This window comes from Empidonax traillii, unplaced genomic scaffold, assembly GCF_003031625.1.
Source record: "Empidonax traillii isolate 1590-97213 ecotype Southwest subspecies unplaced genomic scaffold, ASM303162v1 scaffold544:size423439, whole genome shotgun sequence".
Taxonomy (NCBI): domain Eukaryota; kingdom Metazoa; phylum Chordata; class Aves; order Passeriformes; family Tyrannidae; genus Empidonax; species Empidonax traillii.
The window spans coordinates 157,585-181,104 of record NW_020955737.1 but is presented as its reverse complement, the minus strand read 5'-3'; the positions used below and the strand labels follow the sequence as shown (position 1 = coordinate 181,104).

Here is a 23,520-nt window from a genome sequence, read left to right as displayed (position 1 = left end):
AGGTTTCCTGTTTGCATGGTCACTTATGTGTATTTTTAAATCATTTTTAAAGTTGGTTGTGATGTCTTCTCTGTGAGAGGTAACCCAAGCTGTGTTCCTGAGCTGAGGCACTGACACTGAGATAAGTGCACCTGAGCCACGTCCTTCACATATTTACTGTGACCCCTACTGCCAGAGTGCAGTTGCTTACTGCAGGAACTGCTTTATCATTGTCTCATCTTTATTGCATTCAGAATGAAAAAAATAAGGTTTTTTCCACCAACTCAACCAAGACACCAGCATGAAAAATTATGAAATGCTGTGGCAGTGCCATGATGGATAAACAGCCAGGATCAAACAAGTGCCATCATATTTTATGGAAAACAACTGATTTAACAGCTTTAGCAGCTGAGTCAAAGGCACACTGGTTTCATGAGCACTGGTGTGCTCAGTAGCACTTCTGATTAAATGAAAATTATTTCTTTCTAATCATCTTGCAGCACTGGATCTTTGCATGGCCCTTCTATTTGGTAACTCCTCTCTGGATCTCATGTCTTCCATCCTGCTCAATACACATGCACAGCCGTGTGGTTGTGTATGCAGGGATGCCTGTAGTTCCATTTGTTGGTTTTTCCTTAAAAAAAAAAAAAAAGAAAAGAAAAAAAGGACTGCACACAGTGTTCACACCTGTATATATGTACTTGCAGGAGGTGTGAACTAATGCTAGGGTAGGACACTCCCATGTTAAATACCAGGCTTGTTTTTCCAGCTCTGTCACTGTCCTTAAATTTTATCTACATCAAAAAGTTTCAGCAGTGAATGTTAAATCAGTTTTTAGTTCAAATGAACAGAATTAGATTAAAGTAATCTGGAGGTAAAATGTAAAAGCAAAGAATTGCAATCTTGAGGATGGTGCTTTTGAGAGCTTCTAAGGTGGGAGTTTCTGCAATTCAGCTGAGAGTTGGTACCTGTAGAAACACTGCTCCTTGTCCAGTGCAGTATAAGGTAAAATGAGGTTATGTAAAACATTGCTGGGGATGGTTTTAAGAGGATGTGTCTTACTTTGCAGTGTCACAGACTTGCAGCACTGTTGGTCACCAAGGGACAAGGAAGGAAGGTAAAGAAGTTTTCTGGCCCACAGTTGGAAATTCTCCTTTCACTGCACTCTACTTGCCTTAGGTCAAACCAGATTTCGTCTGCATCAGAATAAGAGTGCCTTTTGCATAGGTTTAACTATGTCAGTAGCAAATCTCACCTGTAGATAAATTGATGCAACCAAATTTTATTTGTGCAGACATGGCCTGGGTGTAATCATGTCACTTCTGCCTCACAGCATTGGTGAAGCTTAATTAAGGCTGATAAAGTTCTTTGCAGTTCTCAGAGGAAAAACTTGATCCATGTGTAAATGATATTATAGAAGGTATTTAATGGGCTCTGTTATAAATGCTGCAGAGGCACCCAGCCTGTGAATGACGCTCTCTGAAACTCTTTCTATTTCAAGTTAATGTTTAATAGGAATGAGGCAAACTGCCTGAAAGCGGGCTGTGTGACACTGTACCCAAACCCTCTGTTTGGTGGGTGTGCTCCCTCTGTCTGCCAGGGTGATTTTGCTTACAGTGATTCAAATGATCCAGCAGGATCCTGTGTGGAGCAGCAGGCGCTCTGTCACAGAACAGCACTACAAAACCCTAATGGCATTAACATTTTTCAAAGTGGGCCAGTAGTGATCTGCAGACAAAACTGCCCTGTTCCTCTGTCTGTACTTGGCCTCAGCCCCTGCATCCCTGTCAGACAAACCCTGCCTGCAGAGTTCCTAACACATGAGCTGTTGCACATCAAATCAAAAAAAGGCTGGACCAGGACCCCAGGACCAGGAGTCCCAAACCCCTGTCATGGGAATGTCATAGTAGTGTGACACCACACTTGAGGGGCCTGTGGCTCTGCCCAGCTGCAGCGATGGAGCACAGTGAGCAGAGTGATCCCTCTTCTCAGTCCTTCAACTCGCCATGGAAATTTAGGTCTACCTGAGCTGCCATGTCATCCAACTCTGCTTGTACTAGCTAGAGCCCCAGTAGTGGTGTAGGCATGTAGGCACCCTGCTTTATCTACAGGCTTTATCTAGACTAGGTAAATAGGCACCCTGCTTTATCTATGCACTAATTAGATCCGTGCTTTGTCCAGGATAATTGTCTCTACTAATGCGTTTAAGGGAGTGTCACCAGCACAGCACTGATGCTCCTGGTTCCGGCTCCCACTCCCTCGATAGATGCTGCCTCGTGGCGTGTGGCTATGCCAGGACATCTCCAGCATGAGCAGTCCCCACCAGGAGACAGCAAGTTGAGGTCCTCAGGGCAGAGGCAGGTGTTTAAAATGCTGACAAAGGCTCTGCAGCTGCAGCGTGATTGCCCAACAGCGGCAAGGGAGCTAAAATTACAGCCAGGCTGTGAACAGGGGAAGTGATGGTGTGTGGGGACACTGAGAGCTTCCCGCTCTGGCTGAAGTGAGAACAGAACCCACTGGATTTCACACCTCATTGAGAGGCTGGTCTGCTTGGGGGGCACTCAGGGGACTCGGGCAGCAGCACAGCGAGGAGCAAGGAGCCCCCAGCTGTGTGGGTGTGAAGGGGAGGGAGAGGTTATGGTGAAGAGAGCAAAATGCGCTGTCCAGCTGAGTCCCAGCGTGGGTTTGCAGGCTGGCCCTGGGAGCTGGTGGCAGCCTGGCCAGGACTCCCTCTCCAGTGCCCTGCGTGGGGAATGGTGGTCCATGCTGTACCTGAACAGGGACGAACAGGGATGCTGGGATTAACATCGGTCAGAAATGCTTTTGACAACTGATGGGGGGGTGGGAAGTTCTGTCAGAAAATACCAATTTATTTGAAAGATATTGCTGTGGGAAAGAAGAGCTTTGCAGAAACTTGTAGTCTGGAATGATTTCTTCTGTTCTTGTCAGGATAAGCAGGTGTTTATGTCACATTCCCGGGATATAAATGACAACGGGTTAGACCTGATGGCTGAACCTGGTCTCCCACAATCCAAGTATGTGCTGAAACCATCAAGCAATGAGGGAGAGTTGTCTGTCTCACACCTTTTTTTCTCCCGCAGTCTGATAGTGGTTTTTGTTTGGTTGGTTTTTTTGGGTTATTTTTGTTTGTTGGTGGTTGGTTGGTTGGGTTTTTTTTCACAAAATCATGTTCTTTTTATATGCAGAACAAAAATTCTCAGTATCATGAATTTAAAGCCCATATATATTTCTTATTCAGCGCTGACCCTGGACTCTTTCCTTAGTCCACCACATTCATCACACTGGTCCATAAGGACCGTGGAGGCTTATAGGGGTAGCAGAAACCCCAAACAGGGGCTGCTTCCAGTGTGTATAATGAATGAAAGAGCTGTAAGTTTGTTATACCTGCTGTATTGAAGAAGCTCAAAATCCTGGTTGCTCAACAAAATAAATGGTCCTGGTTTTGATACTTAAGTGTATGCAGTCAGTGGCGCTTGAAGTTGTAGGGTAAGTGAAAGAGAGAAAAGAAACATCATATGGAGTTGCCCTGGCAGGAGAGAAAAGATGACATTTTTGCTGTTTATTGGTACCTTCCTGCCACAGCTGCACCAGAGTGGAAGCCAGGATGTGGGTTTTCCTTCGGTGACAGCTCTGGTGCTATTTTATGGCTGGCTGTTGTTGCAGACACAGACATCTCTGTGCAGTGGTGCAGGAGCAGCCACCAGCACGTGGAAACCATCACGCCCACCATAAAACAGTGCCCTGTGCCAGGAGTTCCCCGTCGCTGTCTGTAGGGACAGCTGGGGAAGGACAGAGCGGGTGCTGGGGTGGCCAAGCAGGAGCAGAAAAAGCAAACATGGAAAACATCTGTGTGCTCCCAAAAGCTGCCTTTAGCTGAATCACAAGATGCTTCTATAAAAGCGTGGTTAATTATTGCAAAGCAATGAAGCGAGGAAACACAGACATTCACAGAGCATCTCCTGCATTAATTAGTTGGTAAAAATGTAGTTCACAGCAGCTGTGGAGCTGCAAAAGGGTCAGTAGCAAAACTGTCTCTCCTGGTTATTCTGCTGAGAAAGTGCACTTCTCTGTGCACTGTTCCCAAAGGCTGTCAGGGTCAGAGGCAGCTCGCAGGGCAACTAGAGAAGCATGTTTAAATGAGCCATGACCAAGAGCACTTACTGTTCGTGTCTGCTCTGGCCTGAGAAATGTCTAAAAACGTGGAGAGGAATAAACCCAGAAATCCTCTTGAATTTAAAAACCTTCAGCCACACAGATGTGTGCTGTATGTGCACTGCAGAGCATACATATATGGAACCAAGCATAAAATTAATCCCTGCCTTCCGTGTCTATGAGGGCTGGCTGAGCATGCTGAAAGCCATCCCTGCCTTTATCATGCATAGTTTCTGAGAAGATCCTTGTTACACCTTAAACTCCTTTCACATGAGCTGCCTGGTCTCTGCTTCCCAAATACTTGCAAAGTTTTTTCCCAAGGCTTGCTTCCCAAAAACAATCACCCTCTACCTCCTATTCATTATTTCGGATGATCTTTACAAAATGTGGCATTTCTGTCTGTTTAGTTTGCCGAAGGCCTATGATAAACAATGTTAAGTTGTCAGTCATGAGTCATTAAAGAAGTGAACTGTCTTTACTTCATACCCAATCCTAAGATATTTTTATCAGAGCATTTGGCTTAGTGGTTGTCACTGGCTTCATTTCTGGGAGACCCAAAATTGGAACACACATGCCTGATTTTCAGAAAGTGCTCTATACCCTTTCTTCAAATGTTAGTCCTTAAACACATTTCAAAAACACAAATGCACAATTTCCTCTGGATCAGTCAGTGCTCTGAAAATTCTGACTACGATGCATTTCTGCCATCTTTCTCTTTTCACGCAGTCATACTTTCTAAATTGCTTTTCAGATGACATTCAGCCTGTTAGTAACTTATAAAGAAAATAGAGATAAATATCCTCCACAATTTGAAAGTGATCTGTTTAAGTTTGGAAGTGTTTCATTCTGATTTGCTCTTGTTGGATAACTTTTAAAAGGATGAAATTTTACATTCGAAAATGAAAAAAATAAGGTAAACATAACAATTTCCTGCATATAAGGGATCTCCTCAGTTTATCAGGAAAACTGTTGTTGGATTTAATAGAACTCCTGTGTGTCCAGTTGCAGTTGAAACCCATCTCCTCAAATCAGAGGAACAATCCTCCTTTCAATGAATGCAAGACCACCATAGCTTATGTTACCGACACTTCCTTTTATTTTCAGAATAATTATTTTTTTCTGAGAGTGGCATGTAGTGTCAGTGTACTTGATAAAATGTCCAAGAACAGAGATTAAATGATGAATCAAGAGAGATGTGACTTAAATGGTGACATGTGTAATTGGCTTTTGTCGGTGAATGCCAGTGAAAGCTCAGCTTGATGTGGATCCTGCAGAAGCAGAAGACTAACAACTTTGTAAAAAGAAAAGCCACCTTTGTAAAAGGCTTGTTTAATTTTGCATCGCCTTGCACCTTCTATCAGGTCACTTCTTGAGGCTAAGCCCAGCATCAGGGCAGCCCTAGTTGGTATGTGAGCTCACAAACTCAGCAAGGTGATTGAATTTCTGTACAAGCACAGAATAATCCATGAGAGATAGATATGAACCATGTCAAAGCTTGAAATGCATCCCAGTGTAATGGACTGCCTTCTATAGGACATCTTTTGCAACTCTACACATCTTCACCATCACCACGGGATTATTAGTATGTAGCCTACATCTACAGTGGTGCCAAGTTTCTGGACAAATCTGCTCCCACATTTAGCCATTGGATTCTCCCAGTGAGACTAAAAATGTACAGGAGGCAATGATTTGTGTAATAGGAAAAAATAATTAAAAATAATAATAAAGCAAAGAGAAGACAATAACACTTGAGGGCTTTCTATCATAGTAAGATGGAGAAACAATCTGTTTTTTGAAAAAGCCCCATTTGCTTTCCTAACAGCATTCTCTCATTTTCCCTGTAGGTCCAGCTGCCCAGCGCCAGGTCCAGAATGGTCCATCTCCAGACGAGATGGAAGCACAGAGAAGGTGAGTACATCATCTATGGCAAAGTTCTTGGCAGTCCTTGCTCACCCATAAGGACTGTTCTTTTTACTTGTACCTCTTTTAAGCCAGTTCTAAATATTTTGTAATTATTGCTAATGATTCTGTAATTACTTTTAAAGAGTGAAGTGAACTGAAGCTCTAGGTAAACTCTTTGCTTGGCAGGTACTTAGGAGTCTCTCTTTCCTCTTACAAAAACTATAAGGAAATTGTAGGGAAACTAGTTTTCTGCACCTTTGTGAATAACTATGAATGAGCTGAGATTGAGTAGAGACTTACCTATGACTATTAAGTGGGTCAGCGTGTGATGATATTTCACCTGAGATTTGTGATATTTACTTTGGGATAGCAGAGCTGTCATAAAGGCCAGAGAGCCCCTGCTCACCCAGAGGCAGGTGACATTGCCTGTTCCTCTGCTTGGCTGAAAGACCCGATCCAGCTCTTCCTTGAACCAGTGAAAATCACGGATTATGCAGACCATATGTAATTCACACCTCAAATTTGGATGTCTATTCTATACTTATAAAGTGTGAGCAGCTTAACTACATTAGAATAAAAGTATTTTATTTATTCCTTTTTGTTTAGAGACAGTAAAAGCCTTTTGGGTAGGTATTGTTTGACTGCTACAGGGCACATGGTTCTGGGAAAGCTTCTTTTGCTCCATTGGAGGGGAATAAGCTGTGCCAGTAGATGCACTTAGATATTACTGTATCTGCATTGGAGGACTTTCAGCTTTAATTATGCTGATGCATTCTTTAAGTCTAGAGCAGACCTAATTTTAGGGCTAGGCATTTTTTAACATTTTATAAACAGGCAAGGAAATTGATATGGTTTTCTACCATGAAAATTAGTCTGTTTAAAAGGTTTTTTACACAAATGTTAAAAAAATATATTTTTTAAGTCAGAGTGTAATTTGTCCTCTCTTCTACTTTAGTCCTTGCATACTCCTTAAGTAGCCTTGTGCCAATCTCAGGCTTTATTTAGTTCAACTGGAATAAATTTGACTTCCTAAGATTTTAAGAACTTCTCCTTTTAGCCTGTGTGGGAGGGTGTGTTTGGCACATGTAAGCTGCTTCTGACCAAGGGCAGAAGGGGCTGGTATGAGCCTCAGTGACTTCAAGTGGCAGCCAACCTTTGTTTGAGGGACCCCCCGCACCTCTATCTGTTCTGCAGCAGCTCTAATGACTTGGAGATGTCTTACCCATAGTTCTTTCCTGGTCTGTCAGACTGGAGTTTTCCAAGTCTATTCTCTAGATAAACCTAGAATTTCCCCCAGGTTTAATCAGGAAAATGTATGTGTCAAGTTGATCTTCATCATCAAATTTCGCTAATAAATGCCAAGCTACGGTAGGGGACAGAATGCTTAGGAAATTCTTAGTATATGTGTTTACAACTGCAATTTTAGCAGTGTAATTGATGCTGTTGCATATGTATTCAGCCCATAACTACCAAGGAAGAACCAGGGTATGTATTGAAGTAAAGATTTCTGTTTATTTGGTTTGAAGTGTCATAGCTTAAATGAAACAATTGAATCAACCAACTAAGATTTTCTCAAAACTGTTTCCCCTTTGCACATATGATAGTTTTCTCAGGTGTCTCTAATAATTTTCTAGAGATTACCTGGATTGCATACCCTGAGCATAAAACCAGTTTAGAATTGATCCCTCTCCATCAAAATCATGGATTTTCCTTTCCCATGTATTGAACTAGAATTGAAATATGGGAAATTGGTTTTGCAAATTAAGATATTCTTTTTTTCTGCACAGTGTAACTTTATTTTTTTGGACTATTTCTTTTAGAAAGCTTTTACTGCTATATAAATAAGAGAATTGTTTACATTTCAGACTCTGGAAAGTACACGTGAAAATGTAACAGGGAGATCTCTCTAAAATATTGCAAAAGGAGTCAAAATAGAAACGTGGCTTAGAGTTAAGCTTGCCTTACTGTACAGACCAAGAAGTAAAGCTGCTGCAGAAAAAAGAAAACTGCAATTAAGACTGACCCAAACATACAGGAAACAAATTCAGGGCAAACTTGGCCTAGAAACTGTGGAAAAAAATTGTAATAAACTTTATTACCAAGTGCTTCAGCACTAATTTTTAATTTCAGAATTGTGTTTTAATATTGTTGAAATCTTCAGTCCATATCCATGCACTTGGCAAAAAGCCTGGCAAATAGTCTAGGTTTTAGCTGTCAGTCTTTTTAAGAGGAGCCAAGTGGGGGGCGGGTTTGTGGCAGGGGTCAAGGACACCCCTTTAGGCAGGAGCACTCCAGCGTGTGACAGCAGACCCCTGCTGATGGGCCCTTGGAACTGCACATCCCTGCGGACCAGCGCCTGTAACAGTCCTTCCCGGGGGGACACCAGGCCTGGGCAGCACAGGAGCTGGCAGCTCCTGGGGAGAAAAGTGCCAAAAAAGCAGCATTTGCAGGGGAAACACACCGGCGGTGGTGCTGGTGGCACAGGGGCAACTGTGCTGGGGCTGTCAGCTGGACTGGCCAGTGCCAAAAAGGGCTTGGATGTGCACCTGGACAACATAGGCTTTGTACAGTCAGCACCAAAACACAGATTAAGCTTTGCTATGCTTTCATTTTAACTACAGGTGCTTTGGGCTCCTGATCCATATAAGACTCGGGACTGTGTCATTCTGAATATTTCCTGCCCTGGAGATATTCAAAAGCTATCTGTACACAACCCTGAGTAACATCCTCCAGGGGACCCTGCTTGAGCAGGGAGGTTGGACTAGATGGCCTCTAGTGTTCCCTTCCAACCTTACCCAATTTGTGATTCTGTGATTTTATGCAAGATGCCACTTACTCTTTCCTTGAAGTGCTCAGGCACTTCAGGCATGCATGGTCGCTGTGCTCTCCTGGGCCCTGGGCACTGACTATTCCTTGTGCAGAGATATTGAGGAGTTAAGTGGATGAACCAACCCCTGCAGTGTCTGGTGAATGCAGGGCAATGTCCTGGTTAAGCTTCCTGAATGTGTGAAATGGCACTGCTGCAGCCAGGGCAAGTGAAATCAGACCCATCTCCATCTCACCAGATCAGAGTCTCACCCAAGACATACAGCTAGAGTGCTTCTCAGAGTGCAGAGGTTTTACTCAAAATTATAAAGAATACATAATAACCAAGAGGGTTTTTTCATTACTTTTTTTAGACAAGTGATGGAGCAACAGCAACAGCGCCAGGAATCTCTGGAAAGAAGAACCTCTACCACAGGCATGTATCAAATCAAGCAGATACAGTCTCTCCCTGATTGTCTCCTCTTGCTGTTGTTGGGATTTTTGTGGGGTGCTATGTAAGAGCTAGACTGCTAAAAGTGGGTATAGTTATGAATAGATTTTAAAGTATTTTGAGCTAGAGACTTACATGCATTTGGGCATGGTTGTGTTGTTTTGCAGAGGCTCAGGTCTGGGGCATGCAGGTGAAGCTGGGCAGATTTTGCACTTGGCAAAACTTACACAGCTGAACAGCATTTTAGATGTACCAAGGAGGCCTGGACATGCTTTTTCCACACCCATACAGAGAGCAGATAGCACAGCCACTGCAAGAGTGACTCCGTGTTTCCAGGGGATGTCAGCACGGAGGGGTTTGAAGTGCTGGATGTGCTCAGGCACTCCACATCGTTCTGCAGCACAAAGCAAACTACAGCACAGAGGAAAATACAGCTCTAGATACTCATCAATGGGGATTTTGTGATCGTGAACTGAGGAGTCCTCTGTGAGCTTAATGGAAAATATATATATATTTAATGAGCTTACGAAAATCCTCTATAGCATATTAAATTGCACTAAGCTGAAAGAAGAGATGACAGGAATAGTTTATAACTAAAAAATATGGCTTTGCCTCTCTGAAAGGAGGCAGAGCAAGGTAGCCAAGATAGCCATCTTATGTTTGGGCTTTGGTTTTGGGCAAGTTTTTTCAGTTAATCTGGTCACATAAATGAAATGTTTTTCTTCAGCTGTTAAAACTTTTTAGTTTTTGACTTGCCACCATTTCAGACATACACACACACCTTCAGTGACAGAAATAGTTGGACTCCTCTTTCAGCAGAGGTTAGTGTGCTATTCTGCATAAGGAACGTGGCCAAAATCCTGCCTTGGCACACACAAGGAGCAGGACATGCCTCCTAGAGGTTGCTGGCTGCCCCCTCTCTGGCTACAAGGTGGCCACCTCTGTGTTCAGCATATCCCTTGCAGCTGTCCCTGGTTCAAAGGTGATGCTCGTGATCCTGACTCAGATTCACGTGGGGCTTGGAGGAGCCTCACTGTCACCAGAGCATGCAGCCCATCCCGTGATGCCAGGGTTCTGCTCCACACACCCCTCCAGTTCTGCTGAGGGCTGGAAATCCCCAAGCTGGTGCCTGCACCATCTCCTCTGTGCTTTGTTTGAGTTTCTGTTTGCGTTTACTTCACGGTTCCTTTTTCTCCGTTCCACTTTGCCTTGGTTTCATTCCTTGCTGCATACCCAGCTTATTCTTTTCATTTGTCTTTTCTGTTCTTTTAGTTTCCACCCTTCAGTTAAGCCTGTCCTCTCCCCTCTCTCAGCCCCAGTCTCCTCCTCCCACCTCCAGTAACTGCACTGCTCCTGCCTCTGGTGTTGTGCTCCCCCCGCTACCTCATGCCAGCACTGTCTCTTCAGCACCCTTTGTCCCTGAGCCTGGCAGTCAATCCCCTTTCACATCCCAGTGGAGAGCCAGAGAGCCCACACAGTTCCTGCACAGGCACTCGGCCTCTGAGCTGCCAACAGCCCCAGGTTCCCCCCCTCCCTCCTGCCCAAACAGCAGGACCGTAATGCCAGGCATCAGGCGAACCTCGCTGTCTCCACCACCTCTCCATCCTTCCCTTTTTCCCTTTGCCTCTTACCAGCCTCTCAGGGGCTCTTCTCTTTCATGCTCTCCTTGGTCTTCTGTTCCCTCTGCCACAAGTGCAGCATCTCTGCAGAGGGGTGACGTCCTGCAGCCACGTGGTCCCACCATCCTGCCCGCGATTCCTGTCCCACCTGACAGGGTCAAGGGACCCACAGATAAAGCAGGCCAGGAGACCTCAGCAAATGTACCCCTGAATGGCCATCCTGAAGAACAAATTGCTTTAGGCCCCTCTGGGACCCAGGTGAAAAGCGTGGATGGGTCCTTCTTGCCACACCTAGGAGCTGCACCCTGCTCCCCGCTGCCCACCATCGCCAGCCCCCCCAGCTCCTCTGGCCAGGCTCCCTCCCCATCCTCCCATCCATCACCTTGTCCTCCACAGCAGTGTTGTCAGCCCATGTCACACTGTCTTCCATTGCCTCCCCCCCACGCTGCTGTGTCTGAGGTGGCTATGCCCAGGAGGACCCCTCCTTACATGACATCACCAGCCATTGCCCACTTGAGTAAGTACTGATTCTCAGTGAGTTGTGACCTGTATAAAGCCATAGCTGTCAGCTGTTTAAAAAGCCCTCTTGACACTGCCTGTAACTATTGGAAAAAGGGCTGAGAGACCCAAAGGTACTCCTGCTGTATGTGATTTCTGAAAATGAAGTGGAAAAGTATCCAAATCACTCAGGACTGGTCCAGGGACTGGGCAAAAAGGAGGCATTACAGGCCAGGACCCTGTAGCTGGGTTGTTGCAATGTGTATTCTTACTGTATTAGGCCAGATGGAGATGTCATTCAGCAGAGTCAAATTGCTTCAAAGAGCTTCATGTAGAACTTATTTTCAGCTGGTCCAAACGTAGCAGATGGGCTCTTCTGAAGCTAGAGGCCAGGTCTGTGATAGACTTCTTATCTTTGTAGAAATACTGGTAGAGGTTTTTTACTCTTTTTCTGTTACCAGCAAAAGATAGAACATGGATTTTAAGTTACCCAGAATCCCCTGTGCTTGTGCAATTTATTTAATTCTCTTCCTGGTATAAACTGCATTTATAGCTGTGGGCTTGTCACTATAACTATTCCAGCAAACCTTTTTCATTGAAGACAGATCAAGAGCTTAGGTCTGGCCACTTTGCATATGGTCTTGATTTCTAGTGCCTACCTAAAGCCTGCGGAGTTAGAACACTTGCAAGTAATGCCTATTTGCAATTCAGAGCGTATGTTTTGTGACTTGGATCTATTCATGTTTATAACCACATATAATGCTAAAGTGACGTGCTTAGAAGAGGAAGAAAACTAAAACATTTCCTTTCACTTTCTGCTAAAAATATTACTATGACCACTGGAGGCTCAGTCCTTCAGCTGATACAAGTCCTTGAAATCTACTTAGTTCAATAAAGTTATTTTAAACTCACATCAGTCCATTATTTTAACTCAGTTCAATTTTTGCCTGAGGCTAGCCTCTAATTAGGTGGGTGTAGTTTTGCAATTAAAATTAACTGTACCCACAATGAATTACTAGCTATTATGTTCATGAACGAAAGAGGGCTTGAAATGTTTAAAGTATTTCTAATAGCAGCTATGGTTCATTTCAAGAATGGAATTGGGAGTGTGAAATAATGGCAGAAGTAACCACAGAAATAAGGCAGTATTGTAAGAAAACCCAGATAAGAAGAAAAACAGGCTGTTAATGTTAAATACAGTTTCCAAATGTGTCTCAGTCAAAACCTACCTGTCTTTCAAAATAACACTCACTGAGCAACTGAACCTGTGATTTTGCACCAGGAGCAGCTTGTTCTGACAGAGCATACACGGGGAATTCCCTTGGGGTGGTGTATTTGTTCAAGTGACCTGTTATGGACAGGGAAAACACTGCAACTGAGTTACCACCATCAGCCCCTCCAACAGGCTGCTGCTGCTGTGAGGAGCTTTGCTGAGCCTCGGGGTGCTTGGAGATGGAGTTTTCCTGGTTATTTGGAAAACTGGCTGAGGCCACACACCTTCTGTTCGACAGAAAGGAGGATGTGTCACTGTAACACACGATTCTTGTGAAAAACTGATGTTAACTGAAGTCCATGGAGTTCACTGATGTGATGTAGAAAGCTATGGGAGAAGCAGAAGAATATGCCAATTACGAATTGGGAAGCGTTGTCCATATTTTGATTTTGACACAGAATAGAACACTAGCCCGGCCAGGGAGAAGAGAGAGAAGGCTAGTTTGTCAGTGGCAGGGTCTCGCCAGAGGACACAACTGTAGCTGACTGACCATTGATACAAACACTGTTCGCTTTGTTTCACCTGCATGGTGCTTCCTTGAATAGATCACTCGTCCTGCAGTCAGGTCATGGCCTAGGGGGTGGGAACATGACCTTGTCTATGGGGCTGGAGGAGACAGTGCTTCACGTCTAATTCCTGTTCTCTGCATTTCAGGCCCAACACTTCCACCTGGTCACCCCAGTGGTGCTGCTGTGATCCCTGCTTCATCTGGGGGGCCCCCACCTCCGCCACCCCCCCCAGTCCCTCCGCCACCCATGGGAGCCGCGCCCCCCCCACCGCCCCCGCTGCCATCGGGCGCCGGCCAAGGGGCTGGCACTGAAGATGGGTCAGTGTCAGGGCTCGCAGCAGCTCTGGCTGGTGCCAAACTAAGGAGAGTTCAACGGGTAAGGAGGTGCCACTGGGATTCCCCAATGGGCTCTTCTCTGCTGCAGGAAAGCCTGGCACAGCTGGGTGTAATGGCCTGCAAATCCAGCTTGAAACTTGGTGAAACACGCCTCAGCTGACCATTGGGTGGACTTTTAAATGTGAGTTTGCAGTGAAAATAAAGCTGAGCAGGATTTGTCTGCCGGAGTCTACACCCTTCAGAAAATGTTAATTAGCAAATGGCTGCAAGTTCTGACATTGCCAGGATTTCATTTCTTCAGCAGAGTCCACCGTTGTACTGTTTGTTAGTGTTTTCAGTTTTTATAAGTGGTTAGAACTACACTATGCTTACAAAAACTAGTGCAGACTTTCGAGGCTTCATGTCAGTAGGTGTCCTTAGGTACTTAGGTAAGGGTTGTTTAACCATGCATAACCATAACCATGAATAAATAGCACTGTGGGTTTTTTCATCACTTGCCCATAGAATTGCCTCACCCAGATCTGTCTTTATTTTAGTAAGGGTTCATGTGGGTCTTCTTCCCAAGGTAGAGCACTTCTTTATCTCTGGTTTCGAGATGTGATTGTGATCAATGTGCCTGATACTTAAGAAAACTAATCATTAAGGGTGTGTTTGTAAAGGAAACCTTTCATTAATTCCAATGTTGATTTCTGTCTTAAGCCAGAAGATGGTTCTGGAGGATCCAGCCCCAGTGGGGTCTCTAAGAGCGATGCCAATCGAACAAGTAGTGGAGGAGGCGGAGGAGGACTAATGGAAGAAATGAATAAATTACTGGCAAAAAGGTTTGTACTCACACTTGAAGTAAGCCCCATGAGATCTGCAGCAAACTGTGGAAAAAGGTGCTGTCATTTGGGGTTATCAGTGGGTCACTTTAGTGCTTCTTTGCAGTTTGACAGGTCCTGCATAGATGTTGGATGCCAGTATTTCCTGGCCTTTAATATGAAAGGTGTTGCAGCAGTGATACCTGGCGGGGTGTAGCTGCTGTAGCAGATCCTGCAGCGTGGTAGCTTTCAAAGATGGTGATAAATGTATCCTCTGGGCTTTTGCCATTTTACTAGATCTATTTCAAAGTTACTGTTTTCAGTAAGAGTAAACTGTGAAAGGAATTTAGACAAATCATTCTTCATGTCACACGTTCAGGATGTTGAGCCCAAAAATAAAAGCACAGTTGCAGTAAAACACCTTGGCAGGTAAACTATTATTAATTCTCAGTGTGTTTCAGACAGACTAGCCTAGTTATTCTCCACTAAAGCAAGTCGTGATGTATCAAGCTACCAGCTGTTAAAAGGCACTCAATTTTTCTAATTTTTTTTCCTCTTTTCCCCTTATTCCACCAGTAATGTTCTGTCAGGCTCCCAAGTTCCTAGTGTTAGATGCTTTATTTTTAAATCTAATTTTTTTAACTTAAGAATAGTGAGGAAAAAAGTTGAATAAAATAATGAGGGGCAGGTACAGTTGTAGAGTATGCAGAGATGGAGTTTTTAAATAATGTTCTCTAGTATAAAGACAGTTCCCAGCTCAAAGGATTTGATTCAAACTTTCCTCCATCTCCTGTTCATTTCACAAGGAATTCTGAACGTTGACTTCAGATGTAATCCTTTGAAAAGTATTAAATAAATACACAACACTCTGAAAAGTTCCAAGCAGTATAAAGAAACAAATAGATAATTTTCTTTCTTTTCAGAATTAAAATAGCTTGACAGCTTTTAATAGTTTTTACTGGTTCTTGGGCTGCTCCATATCAGGCAGTTGTCTGAAAGCCAAGTAAGGTTTGGTGACTAGATGCTCTGTTCAAGCAAGCAAGCTGAACGGGCATCTCATATGTTTGGATATAGAAATTGTACACAATTCCGTAGTTCTAGTCAAAGATGCACTCCAGTATGGCTTTTGGCAGTGGGAACTCATGTATTCAGGTATTCAGGGTCACATTTCCCTGATACCTTAGCAAAAGCACTCGCGATGCCATGAGCACTCTGCTGCCTCTACTCTGAAAATAACTGAGCTGCAAATACTTTCCCAGGGAGTTGACAGCAACAGAATTGTCCCCTAAATTTTGCTTCACAAAGCCATGGAAGTAATTGGAAATATGCAAGTGTCAGTCAAGGGTGCAATCTGGGCACTTGATGTTAAACCAATACTGACAGGACTTCTTTTGGCTGCAAACCCCTTTTTACATGTGATGACACAGAGAAAGGAAGAACCTGGCACTGTGTTTCAGGTTGTTCTTACCTGCCTTACTAACCTAGTCTTATGAGGAGGTAAAAAAAATGTTTTTTTTTTTTTAACTGAACATGTTCAGTACAGAATCACAGAGTAATGAGCATGGGATCTCAGGGGGCCTTTTTTCTGAGCAGTAAACCCCATGCTCAGAAACAGGGAATATGTCTAATGCTCAGTAAGTAACTGAGGAAAATGCTTCTGAGAGTTCAGGTGCTGTAAAATACCACTCTCTAGATTTAGTGGGCCCCCTGAGAGCAGCCCTTTGCCTCGGGACTGAAGTGCAAACAGAATAATGAACTCACAAACCACTGTCATTTCCAGCCCAGTTAAGTTCATTGCAGGACATAAATCTAACACTGGTCTCACCCTGGCAAATATTTCTCTCACTTAGATTTGTTATAATTATAACTTTTTTTCATTAGAAGAATCAGGCAAATATTAAGGAAAGACTACAAAAATTATTACCAATCTAATAAACTTATTAATGCAGTGAAATATCTGGAAATAATTCCCACAGAGCACAGTGTCCTACAGACACATAGTCATCTGTTTGCGGTTTTTTTGGTCAAATTTTCATCAAATCCTCTAAGTTGTATTTCCAGTGCAGCTTTTCTCAGAAACCTTTCTTAGTGCCACTTGGGATTTTTTTAAATGTGAGATGAATACTGTTCTCTTCAGAAGCAAGACTAAATGAAAAACCTGTCATATTGATGTTTTACAAAACATCTGCTAAGGATAGTGTTCACAGGTGTATAAAGGTAAAAATTCAGCACAACCAAAATCCATGTGGAGGCTTGAGCTGCAGTTCCCCTAATTGTCTAAAATGGGGAATTGGATGTCTGGAGCTGACTGAGAACAGTGTCCTCCCATGTAAGACCCAGGAGACACAACTTCCTGAGTCCTGGGGAGAAGCCATCCCTTTCTCACCCAGTTTCATACCCAGCTGTGCTTCCTTCCTCCTTCAGCACACTTCCTTTTGCTCTGCACCCTGTGTTCCTCTGTTAAACGCTGCCTCATAATATTGCCCCTCTTCTTGAGTTGTATCACTGGGGCCTGGATTCCTCACCTCCACCCCAATCCTTCAGAACTGAACACATCCAGCCATTCCCTAGGATGAACTATATAAATAGTAACTCCTACCAAAGCCTGAATCAGTCTTCCCACGTGGATGTGTTTCTAGAGGGTTGACTGTGTGTTCTCTCTCATGTTCCTTTGCAAAGGAGGAAAGCAGCATCGCAGTCAGACAAGCCAGCTGACAAAAGGGAAGAGGAAAGCCAAAACGTAAGTGAAAGACTCCTCACTGTTGTGCTCTTGCAGATTCCTTGCAAGCCAAAGTCCTGTACTCATTCACTGTGTGGGATCCAGGAATAGATGTGCACATGCAATCAAAATCTGAATGTAACTGCTTTCACCCTTCCTGGGAACAGCACTTTATAAACAGGAATTGTCACTTTATTCATAGGCAAAGTCCAAACCAGACACTTTCTCATGGTCTGATCCAAATGTTGTAAGGGGTGGTAGATTCTTGCCCTTTAAGAAGATGCATTGAACCTTCTTCTGGCAAGTCAAACTGAGATCAAGTTCAAGTTTCTTATTTTACATTTGAGGCTTCAGCTAAACTGAAGTGGATCCTCAACCATGGGGTGTAACTCTGGATTGCCAACCTCCATGCAGAGTGAGAACCAGCTCACTTCACACCCGAGTGCACAATGAACATGTCTGGGGGGATGAAGGATAAACAATGTATTAACCATTAGACCATTCAAAAGTTAAAATATGTGTTTGTGATACCTACACTAAAATAAGATAGAATTTGGACAATTTGGGGGAACTTTGATTCATATCTGTTTTAGCTGTTCTCTCGGTATGTTGTCCACAAAAGCAATTATACAGGAGGTTTTATTTGATGCAGTCAGTAGGCTGAACTTCATGCAGCAATTTTGAGTTCAACATGCAGATGAAAACACTTTTTTACCCATTGACCTAGTAAAGCACGGAAGATCTTTCCTGTTTCAAGAGAGGGCAGGATTTGCACTATGTCCCTTCCCACGTGGTACTTTTCTGGGCTGCTGCTCATTCAGCATTCCTGTTGATAGCCAATACCCTTATGAAGGCTTTCTGCCATGGCTGTGTGCCTCAATTACCTATATAGAGATGTTCCCCTCAAAGACAAAGTAAGAACTGCTCAGTAGAAAATCCATTCAGAAAATGCAGGTCTTGCCCCAGGCTGAAAGGTTTGTAGCAAGAGCAGGAATAAGCACTCTGCACTGTTTAGGGAGAAATGCAGAATTTTTTGCATGTTCCTTGGGGATGTTTCAAGCATGGAATTTGCCTGTTGAACCCGCTACGCAACCATTGCTCTTAATCTTATTCCAAAGCTGGTTTTGAACCATATACTTGGAGATGAAAGGCACCATTTGGCTTGTAACTATTCAGCCTCTACTGTCTTTCTGTCCCTTCTTCTCTCTCCTTGAAGCTCTACACTAGTTTATATCCCCAATCAAACTTTTCGGTAGCACCAAACTGTTTAGAAAGCTGTTTTAGAGAGCATCTAATTTGTATTTTGAGTACCTTCTGTGGTCAGAGTATCTTCTATCAAACTGGGTGCAATTCCATTTTACAACGCATAGCTCATGCTTTGCCTGAGCATGTTTTGAGGGCTGCTAAATAATACTGTCCTGTCAAAAGTATGGATGAATGTTTTATGATCTGTCACACATAAATCCCAAACAAAAGAGTCAAAATCTGTGATAAGTGTTTAATCTTCTACTTAAGAGGAATACTGACTGATTTAGTTACGTTCCCTAGTACCTGGACTCCTCTCACTGATACCAGTGGCTGTCCTGGGCTGAAAGGCTAGGATCTAAGATACGGTTCCTTCAGATGGCTCAGTATCCGTATTTCAGAGAGTTTCTAAATTTGGGAAATGGATGGATTGTATTTAGGCAACAGCAGACAGCACTTTAGAGTGGTTTCAACCTGGTTGAAACTTTATATAGAGATAAGAGCAATTGAGTGTAATGCTGAAAAGCTTTCCATATTAGCTGAAATGAAAAGGATGTATTTTGCCATTCTAAAGAGAGAGAAAAGTTAAAGTTTAAATGGCCTTGAGCCCATACCTTGGCAGCAGTGCCTGTTGAACGTGGCTGGAGCAAACTTGCTTTTGTACCACACGTGCTGCAGCTGTTCTCCAGAGTAGAAGACGACTCTGTGCTTTGTCTCCAAAATTCAGTAATGTCCTGTTTTTCTCTTTATAGGATGATGCTAGCACCTCTCCTTCAACCAGTACACGAGGCTCTGCCCAGCAGCAGCAAAATTCGTCAGGTATTAAGTCCAACTACTAGTGTTGTAATTGTCTTCATAATCTAGTCTTCTCCACCACCTCTAGGCTTTGGATTTATTGTCCTTCTTCTGAGTGCAACAGCAGTAATTAACAGAAAAATTCCTGAATAATTATTGTTTTAAAAACTGTACTCAGCAAGAAATTATGATTTTATATGCTTCACAGCCAAGAAAATTGCAATACAGCCAGTTTAGTTAATGGGGTCCAGTTGTGTAGCTGAGGATCTGTGTCTTCCACATTGTGCACCTAAATCAATAGGTGATTGAGGGGATTTTTTTAATGTATTATTTTACTTTTTGTAGTGTAGATGTCCTGAGTGCTACCACTGAGGTTTGGATCTAAGACTGCTATCCTTCCTTAACCTAGTAGCTTGTTGCAATAAGGCTGATCCTGAGAGTTACTAGATGAAATTAAGGAGCCCCCAAAATATGTTTTTCCTGCAATTAATTGAAATAACTGTATCTGAGTAGATGAGCTGCAAGCAGTCACATTCATCCTTGCGTCAATCTTGGCTTTCATGCATGCTGAAAGAAATCTCTCCCAAGGGAATGAGTATTTAACCATTCCAGCTTCCTTTTGGAACAAAGCCATAACTTGTGTGCAAGGGAAGGAGAAGAAGCCAGGAGAAAGATGCACATAAATGAGGAACAAGATCTAGAGATTTCCTGGGAGTGCCCGTAATTCTTTTAAAGGCCTTTTCAGGACCTCACAGAGGAGCAAATCCTTGCATATAATGCTGTATGTTACTCAAGTCCCTGAAACAGTTCAATTCATTTTAGAAGGAGAATGGGACCATAGTAAGCGCTTTTAATAACAAGCGTTATGTAAAGTGCAACTTTTGGGAATGTTCTGTGAATTAGAAATGTAGTCAACATTAAATAAATTCTGTGTGGAGATTTGCATAGGGGGGTCTCACTGCCCTGTTTTTAGACAGACCTGCATTTTCTGCCAACTCTGCAGCCAAAAAACTAAGATTTTTTTAACTTAAAATATAAATAAGTCTTGTACTGAAAAAAATAAGCCTTGCAGCAATTAGCCTGTATTTCCTAATAGAAGGGATTTATGCTTTTCCTCCTAGTGTTCCAATACCTTATCTTTTTAGTACTGTTTAACTATCCCTAATTAAAGGGATCACTAAGCAGATTTTTGCCAATGCTTTCCCTGTAATGTAGGCAACTGCACTCATTCAGCAATCCCACTTTCCTGGTTTTTCTAAGTCACTCATCCTAACTGTATAAGACAATCAACTTCAAGACATTTTTAGTGTTAGAGCAAAATAATAAACTAATTTTTTGTGTTTGTTTTTCAGACTCTGGGAAGAAGCCATGGGAAAGGAGCAATTCTGTTGAAAAGCCTGTATCTTCATTACTGTCTAGGTGAGCTGCACGGGGTGTCCCTGTGGCTGGGATGGTCATGCTGTCCCTGTGGCACGTGCACAACTCATGTCTCGTTTCATTCCATTGCTGTAGAAATCCATCAGTGGCGAAGAGCTGTGAAGCTAAGAGCCCCACACAATCCCACGTGTCTTCTAGGTACTGGCTAACAGCCTGGCTTCTTAACTGTCTTGGCTTGTCCTTTGGCTAATCCCGTCATTCAGCACCGATGTTCGTCTTCCCTCAAGTCTTTTACTCGTTCCCTTACAATGTGCTTTGTCTGTTGCTGCACAGAGTGTGAAGTTAAAGTGTGTTGTGTCAAAGGCTTGTTCCGTGGAAAGAGCCCCCTGCTCACTTGGGCACAGGCATCACAGATGTTAATCACACTGAAGCAAGTGCTTAAACCATCTGTGTGTGCGAATCAGAGACAGGGGCTTGGCGGTGCTGTGCCGTGTGGAAGGCAGGTTTTGGAGCATCTTTTTACAGCAGTTTCAGGATGACCCTGCCAATAGATGAATCTCTCATTGTCCAACCTCTGCAGAAATAGAAATGCAAAAGCAGAAATGATCTGAAGAGCCTGCACTTGGGATAAGGGCAGTTATTCTTCCACCCATGCAATGTGCATGCAGTGGGTGCATAAGAAAGGAGAGCAAAGCTCGGTGCAGTAAATCAATAAAATCAAGCTGTAAAAAGGCGCAGCAATAGATAGGGCATTCAGACATACAGGGTCCAAAAACTAGCAGGTGTCAAAAGCCAACAAAACCTAAAGTAGGACTCCAGAAGTCCTTTCAGTCAGAAGAGCCAAGCTGCAGGATCGGTGTCCTTTTTTTTTAGTCACAGAGATTGAGAAAAGGTTTGATATTGGACAGCTAAAGAGAGGTTTGCTTCCAGTGCTGGTTGAGGGCCACCCACTATTACTGGACACTGAGATGGATGGATAAGCTGAATAGGGAGGCAGAACACAGGCTTAGATATGTTTAGCATTTACTGCAAAGATATGCAAAATTTTACATTATTAGGTATATGGTAGTGCTGACTGTCTGGAGAGAAAGTTGCCCATGGCAACTATCTGCACATACTTGCTTGTGCGTTACAAATGCTGTAACATGCCCTGCCCAAACATTCAGAGGGATGCATCCATGTTACTATAGCAAAATACAGTTTTGCCAGCCTTCCTAAAACCAGTGGAACATGTTGATTCTAGGAAAATACGAGTTTCACATAGATGCAGAAAGACTGTTCTTTCTCCTTGCAAGCAGCCATCATGTTTCACTAGCTGTCTTCTATAACGCTATTCCATCCGGGTAGGAGGAGTTCAGTGGGAAAAAATGCTTTCCTAATTTAGCCCCTGGAGTAGTGCTCAGAAGTAGTAGTGCTTGCTTGAAAAGATTTATGATGGGGGAAGTGGGGCTCGTTTCTAAAGCTCTCAGTGGTGACCTGTTTCTGTTCCTGATCAGTTTGATGGCAGCTGTATCTGTCTTAACTCCCAGCTTAGCTGTGTGATGGTAGAACACACGTCAAGGTTTCCCAAGGAAGTGTTGCAAGACCAAGCACCCCTCAGGAGCAGCAGCATCTCCAGCAGCTCCCCCATTTTGGGCTCAAAGATGATGGCAAGGTTATTTGAAGCCTTTGTATAGCATGGTTAGTTTTTTAAAATGTCCTAGAGTTACTGATTAAAAAAGAAAGGCAAGCAGCTTCTGCTTCCTTAATTTATTTTATCAGATGTCATCATAGTTCAGCCCACTGACTAATATCATGTTGAAAGGCCAATAAAACTCAGGTGTACCAGTCATTAAGGCCAGACTGGCCTTGTTTCTGGGTCAGTAAAAAATGACTGTGATACATAAAGCTATCGAGAAACCACGCTTGACTAAGTCAGGTTTTCCAGGGAAAGGATTAGTGGCTTATTATTTTCCCTATTATATTTTTCTAACTTTTAACCTACTATTACTTTAGCCCCCAGTTAAAGCCTAGGTTGCCAAGACAGGGTTGCTCTACAGAAAACAGGAGAGAAAACCAGACGTAGCTTGCAAATTGCAAACGCTGTTGTGAAACACATTGTTCAACAGGCTTTAGCCCCTCAGCATTTTCTGGTCTGAAATCACTGAGATTCCCAACACCAAAAAAAAAAAAAAAAAATTCGTTTCAGTGCAGTCTTTGTGCTCCCTCGAATATGTCTGCGATGGGAGAAATTTCACAGCATCTTTGACGGTCAGGTTGTGCATATATGGGAGCAGTGCTGCTCCCTGGCTGCCAAATGCTCTTGAGCAACATGTCAAAGAGTCTCCTGTCCAGCACTGGAACACAGGTGCTCCTGCTCTGGGGTGGATTTCGTCCATGCCATCAGGTAGGTGTAGCTTAGCACACACTGCAAGGAACTAATTGGGGTTTTTTATGCTCTTCTTCCATTTCTCAAGGATGAAACCAGTGAGCAGCAGCAATGATGTGGCTATGGATGCCTTAGATTTTGATCGAATGAAACAGGTGAGTGAAGAAGCCATTTGCACTTAAGAGATTCGATGAGCTACCCATTTTCCCCCATGCATGCGCTGTACAAGCAAAACAGCTGTTCAGTCTTCTGATTTCCTCTATAACTAGGTGCTTAGAGAAGGGCTAGCTGGTGAGCAGCAAGAGAGCACAGTCTCACTGCTATTTCATCAATATGTGTGTACAGAAATGTGCAAATAAATATGCCAGCACCTTCTGCATCCATGCCTGGGAGTGCAGAAGTAGCTGTTAGTAGTGCCAGGCTCTGATCAGCAGTGGAGGCGGGGGACAAGCACAACCGTGTTAAACTTGCATTTTCTTCCACCAGTTAGAAGGAAATTCTGAGCAGCTGACTTGTGTTTTGTCTCATCAGGAAATATTGGAGGAAGTTGTAAGAGAGTTACACAAAGTGAAAGAGGAGATAATTGATGGTAAGAAAGAGAAAAATTATTATTTTTCTCATCTTTATGACTAATTTCCCATAGATAAGATGATAGGAACTGCAGAGAGTTCC

At 43.3% G+C, this 23,520-nt stretch overlaps 1 protein-coding gene across 6 annotated transcripts in view; it reads left to right on the top strand.

The window, feature by feature from the left end:
• Positions 1-23,520, top strand: part of EVL (Enah/Vasp-like) — a 125,203-nt gene that overhangs the window by 100,106 nt on the left and 1,577 nt on the right. For 3 of the 6 annotated variants that reach the window (XM_027897512.1, XM_027897514.1, XM_027897513.1), the window contains exons 4-13: positions 5,997-6,060; positions 9,234-9,295; positions 13,355-13,584; positions 14,244-14,365; positions 17,024-17,084; positions 19,061-19,127; positions 20,456-20,522; positions 20,616-20,678; positions 22,937-23,003; positions 23,380-23,437. In XM_027897512.1, coding sequence (XP_027753313.1) covers positions 5,997-6,060; positions 9,234-9,295; positions 13,355-13,584; positions 14,244-14,365; positions 17,024-17,084; positions 19,061-19,127; positions 20,456-20,522; positions 20,616-20,678; positions 22,937-23,003; positions 23,380-23,437 — 861 coding nt within the window. The remainder of the gene's footprint in view (positions 1-5,996; positions 6,061-9,233; positions 9,296-13,354; positions 13,585-14,243; positions 14,366-17,023; positions 17,085-19,060; positions 19,128-20,455; positions 20,523-20,615; positions 20,679-22,936; positions 23,004-23,379; positions 23,438-23,520) is intronic. The other 3 variants (XM_027897516.1, XM_027897515.1, XM_027897517.1) reach the window with 3 other exon arrangements.